This window comes from Triticum dicoccoides, chromosome 2B (assembly GCF_002162155.2).
Source record: "Triticum dicoccoides isolate Atlit2015 ecotype Zavitan chromosome 2B, WEW_v2.0, whole genome shotgun sequence".
In the NCBI taxonomy this organism is placed as follows: Eukaryota; Viridiplantae; Streptophyta; class Magnoliopsida; order Poales; family Poaceae; genus Triticum; species Triticum dicoccoides.
The window spans coordinates 496,988,431-496,996,188 of NC_041383.1; the positions used below are offsets into that span (position 1 = coordinate 496,988,431).

The window sequence follows — 7,758 nt, forward strand, 5'->3', positions numbered from 1 at the left end:
ATCAAGTACTGGTACTGTTAACAGCACCTGCACTAATCCACTGACAAATGGCGAAATTTGACTTGCCTGCACAAAACCACTGACAAATGGCGAGATTTGACTTGCCTTGGTGCTTCTAGAACCTCACGTGTAAAAGGAAAAAACACACACACACGCTAAGACTTGTCAGGGGCTGCATCTTCTTCTAATCGCATCACTGTGTCCCCTTCAAATGCCATCTTTTTAAGCAGCATGTACATCAGACATGTGAAATGTCAATCTGTTCATCTTTCAGCCTAGAAAGTGTCGCTCCGACAAGTGACAGCGACTCTACAAACCATTCCAAATTTCAGCGCAAAAAGAAAGTAACAGTTAGATAGATGCAAGAACATCTCATTGGTCGTGTATTTAGATGAACAAATCAAAACTACATGCATTACATTACATGGGGTGACTAAAATTCAAGTGTGCACTGGCGCCAAATTCGCCTTATAGAAGCTTTTCCTCCTGAAGAGATCCCCGAACTTGCGAAGGATCGGCCGCTTCTTCTTGCCGTTCATGGAGTGCTCCATGCCCACGTAGTGGCTCTCGTCGATGTGGTCGAACTCGTCGTCGTCGTAGTCGTCCATGGCCGCGTCCGCCGCCGCGGACTTGAGGTCTGCCATGTTGCTGAGCGACGCGAACATCCGGTCCTTGGGGTTCAGGCTCCCCATCCTCGCCGACTGCGAGTAGCCCACGCCCTTGAACTTGCCCGGCTCGCCGATCGAGTAGCTCCGCCCGCTCGGCGTCCTGGGCTTCTCCGCCATCCAGCGCCGCGACGCCGTCTCCGGCGTCCCCTTGGCGCTGGCGACGAGGCGCCCGTTCGGCAGGTGCTGCTGGTCGAAGCCGCACTCCGGCGCCACGGGCGCGGTCGTGGCCGCCGACACGGGGGTGCTGCACGCCGTCGTCGTCGTGGCGGCGAGCAGGCTGTTGAGCTCCTTGAGGCTGCCCTGCGCGGCGGCCTCGCTGACCTTGATGCACTCGTACTCCTGCCGGAGGCTCTGCAGCGCGCTCTCCTTCTCGGCGACGACGTCGTTGAGCCGCGCGTTCTCGACCCGGGCGAGCTCCAGCGACTCCTTGACGATGTTGGCCTCGCCGACGGCCTGCTTGAGGATGTCGCGGAGCCGGGCGTTCTCGTCGCGGATCACGCGCTGCGACTCCACCAGCTTGGTGTTCTCCTGCCGGGCCAGGTTCACCTCCTCCTCGGCCGCGCGCACGCACTCGAGGAACACGCGCTCCTTGTCGCCCCACGCGGCCGCCGACTCCTCGGCCTCGAGCCTGCACCGGTGCTGCTCCCGCAGCCTCGTCTCGGCGGCGGCCAGCTCCCCGCGCAGCCGCACGGCCTCGGCATTGGCGTCCTCCAGCTCCGCCTGCGTGTCGGAGAGCCAGCGCTTGACCTGCTTGGCCTCCATGGTGACGTCGGAGAGCGCGAGGGACAGGTCGTCCAGCGCCTTCCGGCTCCTCTCCTCCCCCTGCATGGCCGTCCGGAGGTCGGCGCGCAGGGCCCTGATCTCCTCGTCCGCGCCGCCGAACATGAGGTCCTTGACGCTCCGCTGGTCCATGACGCCGCGCCGGGCCTCGAGGCTCCGGTTGCTCTGCTGCAGCGTGGCCATCTCCAGCTTGGCCTCCTCGAGGCTGATCTTGGTCTGCTCCAGCTGCTTCGTCTGGTATATGAGCGACTCGAGCATCTTGCGCTCCGACTCCTTGGCCCTCTCCACCTCCCGCTCCAGAAGCTGCACCTTCTCCGCGCCGCCATCCCTCCTCCTGAGCTCGTCGAGCTCCCGCACCGCCCGCGCCTTGTCCTCCCGCTCCGTCCTCAGCTCCTCCTCAAGCTGCACCACCCGATCCTTCTCACCCCGCTCCTTCTTGAGCTCTTCCTCCAGCTGCGCCACCCGCTGCTGCGCCGGCGTGGGCGTCGGCATCGCGCCTCCGCCGCCGGTGACGCCGCGACGTTTCTGCCGGACGGACAGTAGTAAACCAAGAACCACCGTTAAAACAGAGCACAAATAAAGCTGGCGATCGGCAAATGCTTCGAAGGTAACGCAAGGGAGAAATGAATTGGCGACAGCCGGTACGTACCTCCGGGGAGGGGGGCGCCTTGGAGGCGCCGGCGGTGGAGCGGCTGCGGTGGAACCGAGGGGACGGCTTGGGGGTGGAGCGGCTGCGGTGGAACCGAGGGGACGGCTTGGGGGTGGAGGAGAGTGTAACGGACGAGGACGCCCTGAGCCCCGCCTCGAAGGACCCGGATCTGCACGGCGGAGAATCCCAGCTCAGCTCATGGAAACCGAATCGCGCAACTTACTAATATACACTATTGTAGTCAAACAGTAGTAAAAGAAGAGAGAGAGCCGCGCAAAAGAAGGATCTTATTGAGGCGGCGAGGGCGCGCATGGCCGCCGAGTGGAGTGGCCAGCGGTGCGGTGCTCACCTCGGCCTGGAGGAGAGCATCCCGGGCGGGCACGCGGGCGGCGCGGGGGCCGAGGGAAAAGAATTGGCGTGGCAGTGGCAGGGGAACCGAATTTTAGAAGAAGGCCCGGTGCAACATGGGCGCGATTAATAGTCGTAGGAGTACTTGCAGTTTGGATTAGGGGAGGATTGAGGTCATGGGTTAACAACGGAAATAGAGTGAGTTCTTGGAGTTGTACTAGTATATTGCTCTGCACCGTCGATTGGGAGGCTCTTGTCGGATTAGTTTAGTCGTAGGGCGCGGGCGAGGCCGCAAATGGCGGTCGTGGGTCGTGGGGCGGGGCGTGGGGGCAGGCCGGCGCCGGGGCGAGGAGTGGTCAACCCGCGGAAGTTTTCTTCTTGGTGTGTGTGGCCTGATTGGTGGGGTTTTTGGCTGGGTTTGAATTGATCGCATCGGACCACTGCGGTGACAGTGGCATGCCCGGGTGCGTGCCGACCGGCGCGTGGAGTAGTGGGGATTGTTGCACGAAGCATCGTGCATGGGTGCGGGTTGTTCGGGTCCTGACTCGTAAGTTTCTGCTGCTGACTGACTGACTGACTGACTGGGTTGATTGGGGGCCGTCGGAAAATTCTGGTCTCACGTGAGGCGAGGGCCGCGTCTTGTTTGCCCCAGTGGTGGGATTTGGTGGGTCAACCTTGGCACGCTGGCCCTTCTACTGCGGCGAGTCATGGATATCGGCGTACGATATCATTCTCTCTCAGGCAACTCCGGTGTTACAGCGAGCATCTCCGCTGCCGTGCACGGTGTCGCTTTGGTACCTGAGACCCCCACCGGACTGCAAACGTCGCTTTACTTGGGCAGTGGCGGCGGATTAAGGGCAACGGTGGAGTGGAAGAGAGGACATGCTATGTCGTCCCAAGATCAAGGCCTCAACAATCTGATGTGATGTCCGGCTGTACAAGTAATCTAGGCTAGACTAGTGTGGCAAGCCGTGAAATTGTAAACTTCGGACAGATTCGATCCGAGCTGAAACCGTTGACGGACCTCGAGGCCACCAACGACCGACCGACGACGTGATGCTCCGGCCGGGTAGGGCGCTTCCAACCGTAGCGCTGAACGGGAAAGTCATGGCTCCTTTCTAGTAGGTGCGGATTGACGACGGTTAATTTGCCGGCCCAGCGTCAACCATGATGGAAAAAATTGATCACTGCGTGAACGGCGCCCGAATGGCCACAGGTGGAAAGAAACGACGCGTGTTGTGTTGATCCCCTCGTTAATTGCGAGCGATCAAATCATAACGAAATCGGCATGTCATGGTGTCAGCAGTTAACACTGCATAACCACGTACTACTACGTACTTGTAAGCCGTTTACGTCTTTCCACTTTGACATTGCCAGTAAAACCTTGGCTAAAAAACATGTGTCAGTGCATGCGAGGATTCTCCACGCGTGGAAATTCCAGATCCACGGCACCGGAAGTCCTGGGTTCCTCGACCTGAACGTTTCATTTTCACAACGGTTATACTACGTATACATGTTAGATGAGGCTCAGTTGACCCGCGATAGAGAAATAGAAGAGCATCCATGTGATTCTCGGAACCACAAGCCAACAATTTAGGTGTCAGTGTCAGAAGTAGACCTAGTTAAATACTCCCTCTGTCCCACAATATAAGAACATATTTTACATTAGTGTAGTGTTGAAAACACTCTTATATTATGGGACGGAGGAAGTAGATTCATCGAGGATCATAGCTTGCTCCTCAAACATGGCCATCTCTAGAATATGATCGACTATCTCATGTTGAGCTTGTCCTTCTTTCTTGAAGAAAACAGACCTTATATTTAGGCAGAAGATATGCAGTCGTCCATCCTACGTCTTAAAAAAAGTATCGTTGATTTAGTAAAAAATTGTACTAAATCAATGACACTTATTTTAAGATGTAGGAAGTACTACTATTATAATTTGCACTAAATCAACGACACTTATTTTAAAACAGAGTGAGTACTATTATAAATCAACACGAAAGTTTAAACTTGCCAGCCACCCCTTTTCGATTTGAAGCCAACTCGCCTTGCTATGATAATTCCTCGTACCATTTTTTTAGCAGATTCCTCCTCCCATGTTGGTCAGCCTGCGATCACCGTATATGAGAGCATCTCCAACAACCGTACTACGTGCGGCGCGCTAAAAAAACTTTTGCAACGCGCTGATCGCCTATTTTTACGCGACACGGAGCGCTTGCTCCAATGGCCGCTGCAAAGTCTAGCGCGCGCGAGCCGCTTCAGCAGCCGCTGCAAAAAACCTGCGCGCTCTTGCACAAACAACATATACACTACAAACACAACCAAAAAGATCAAACACAAACAAAATAAATCAACAATAAATGGTTTAATTTCATTATTACAACTCAAACAAATAGATCATCTTCCAATACAATAAATAGTTCAACAATGAGATCCTTCTGAAAATCATGATGCTCTTGGCGGCCATTCCATGCCCACCACTCCTCAATGAGATCCTTCTGAAGATCAGCATGCGTTTCGGCACGTCGAATGGCATGATAGGAGGCAACAAAACGGACCACTCTGGCAGCCGTCCGCCGCACTCGCACCGGATGTCTCAAGAGCTCATACTGAGAGTAGTCTAAATTATGGCCATGCTCATTCTCGATGATCATGTTGTGCATGATCACACAAACGTGCATGATGTACCAAAGCATCTTTTGATCCCAAAATCTAGCCGGTCCTCTCACAATAGCAAATTGGGCTTACAATATCCAAAAAACTCTCTCACATCTTTTCTAGCCGCTGCCTGAGCATTGTGGAAATCAAGATTTTCCTTACCTTCCGATTTTTTCAACGGCTTCACAAATGTTTGTCACTTTGGATAAATGCCATTCGCAAGATAGTAGCCATAGATCCAAGTCTCTTGATGGGCCACCACTTCAAAGATTATAGTGGAACCCTTTTTTGGCAGTGAAATTGCCCATGCCATGTCTTAGGACAATTCTTCCAACTGCAATGCATGCAATCTATTGAGCCAAGCATACCTGGGAATCCGCGAGCTTTTTTCATCTCCAATAGCCTTGCGGTGTCTTCAGCATTGGGAGATCTCAAATACTCCTGCCCAAACACTTGCACAATTCCAACTGCGAAGCGCTTGACATACATGATGACTTGACTCTCACCCATGGCCACCATGGCCAAGTGATCATTAACTAGATCAGCGTGGATACCGTATGCCAACATACGCAAAGCGCCTGTCACCTTCTGAAAGGTGCTATGCCTGAGCTCTCCGACGACATTCCTCCTTTGCTGAAAAAACCGGTCATGGCTCGCTAGTTTCTCTGCAATGCGTCTGACCAACTCGGTGCTCATCCTAAACCGGCGCCGCAAAATAGTGCCTGATCAATTTTCTGCCAACCCATAACCGAATCACCGTGCTTCAGTTTTTTACTGATGTGAATAGCTAGGATCATTGCAAGATTCTCCTCCTCTTCAGTATCAAATTCTTCTTCCGAAGACTCATATGACGAACTCATCTACAATGTTCAAACTAGGCAACAAAAACCACAAATAACACACACCAAATTCATGTAAAAAATGTGAAGTTGAAAGCAATACATACTTTGCAAGCGTTTTGTCGAACACCTTGTGGACGTCGAGCGGCAGTGGGCGGCCGGGCGCTGTTCGTCGGAGGAATGGCGCGCACGAGGAGCGGCGGCGCCCGAAGGGAGAAGAAGGAAGCGGCGGCGGCGCGGGATAGGCCGGGGAAGCGCCGAAATGGTTGCTGGATAGGCCGGGGTGGTGCGGGCGACGGCGCTAGCGCCTGGGTCGGGGTAGGTGGTAGTAGCGAGCAGGCGCTCGAGTGTGCGGCGCGCGGTAGCGGACGCAGCAAATAAACGGCGTGCGGTCGTTATTGCGTGTTATTGCGTGTTCGCTGGAGTTTGGTTAGCAATTGCGTGCGCTAAAACCCATAAATTTACGGCGCGACACTTATATAGGATGACTGTTGGAGATGGTCTGACGGAGTTGGCATGTTTAAAAGGCAGCACCCGCGTACCCAGAACTCGTCAACACAAAACTCATCAGATCACCGTATATGAGCTGCAACCAACATGCATCGAGGAGACGGTGAGGTGAGCCATGTTGGCACTTGGCGGCTGAAACTTCCGGCGTCGTCAGCACGGTGTGCAGAGTCAGCGGTTGCTTCCCGAGCCCTGTTCCTGGCTTTAGCGTGTTTGGCGTGGAACTACCCCGTATTTGAACCGGGAACGGCAACCCAAGTGCAGAGACCAAGATCGTGTTTTTCTCGCAGTCGCAGCAAACTGAAGGCTTGAAGCTACCAATCATACGTGCACACGGACGTTTCAGAAACCTGTAGTAGTGGTTCGGCAGTGTCCGGTCTCACGCGCATGGCGTGCTCCTTCAGGTGTTGGACTTGGCCTGCCCCAACCGGACGTCAGACCCCATGGTTCTTTGCATACCGATCGTGTGTTCGTTTGTTTGCAGGTACTGTATCATTAACGTTCCTACGAACCTGTGCACGGGGAAGCAGTACTTGCTGTCGAGAGAACTAGTCAAGAGTTTAAGTCTGTTCTCGAGTTTTTCACCCCAGTGGTAGTAGTAGGACTATTGGGAGTATATTTCCCGTACTGCACTAGTTTTCCATATTTTTAGAATCATTCTGCATTAGTTAATTTTTTGAGGGAATCATTCTGCATTACTCTCTCCGTTCCTAAATATTTGTCTTTTTAGAGATTTCAACAAATGACTACATACGAAGCAAAATGAGTGAATTTTCACTCTAAAATATGTCTATATACATCCGTATGTGATAGTCCATTTGAAATCTCTAAAAAGACAAATATTTAAAAACGGAAGGAGTAGTTTTTTAGGCAATCATTCTGCATTAGCTTTTCTTTAGCACAATCCACTGAGCTTATTAATTAATGATCACATTTAGACAGTCCGTCGCAATGAGCAACCTCTGAAGATTCAAGTTCATATCCAACGCAATGCCTTCGTGACATGGAATAGCTTCCAGGGGTGCAGGATCTGTGGCTCCCGGTAGCGCTGAAGCACTCAAGTATAAACCTTGGTCATCCCTGCATACCGCAACAGTTGTACCAATTAAGCTAGACCTAGAAATTCCATCGTCCACATTGATTTTGACGATTCCAGCAGCCGGTAATTTCAAGCCAAAGAGTTACCCACCAGCGTCACATGCGATGTTCGTTTCACTTGCAGTTTTTTCAGCTCATCAAGTTCATAGATATACCGAGCCACAAATTCATGTGTAGCAAAAGGAGTTTGAAACATACCCTCATAGTG

The 7,758-nt window shown here is 52.8% G+C and overlaps 1 protein-coding gene across 1 annotated transcript; it reads right to left on the reverse strand.

Moving 5' to 3' along the window:
- Nucleotides 1-253: 253 nt before the first annotated feature.
- LOC119364452 (WEB family protein At4g27595, chloroplastic-like) lies at nucleotides 254-2,547 on the reverse strand. Its single transcript, XM_037629925.1, has 3 exons — nucleotides 2,447-2,547; nucleotides 2,098-2,266; nucleotides 254-1,973 (listed from the first exon to the last, which is right to left on the reverse strand). Exons 1-3 carry the CDS (start codon nucleotides 2,464-2,466, stop codon nucleotides 441-443), a joined length of 1,722 nt encoding a protein of 573 aa, XP_037485822.1. The 5' UTR covers nucleotides 2,467-2,547; the 3' UTR covers nucleotides 254-440.
- Nucleotides 2,548-7,758: the final 5,211 nt, after the last annotated feature.

Excerpts from the sequence above, each read along its gene's own strand:
- LOC119364452 (XM_037629925.1), bottom strand. The coding sequence starts at position 2,466 with ATGCTCTCCTCCAGGCCGAG. Across the intron at positions 2,267-2,446 it reads ATGCTCTCCTCCAGGCCGAG|ATCCGGGTCCTTCGAGGCGG; the intron begins GTGAGCACCGCA and ends TCCGCCGTGCAG. Across the intron at positions 1,974-2,097 it reads AGGCGCCCCCCTCCCCGGAG|AAACGTCGCGGCGTCACCGG; the intron begins GTACGTACCGGC and ends TCCGTCCGGCAG.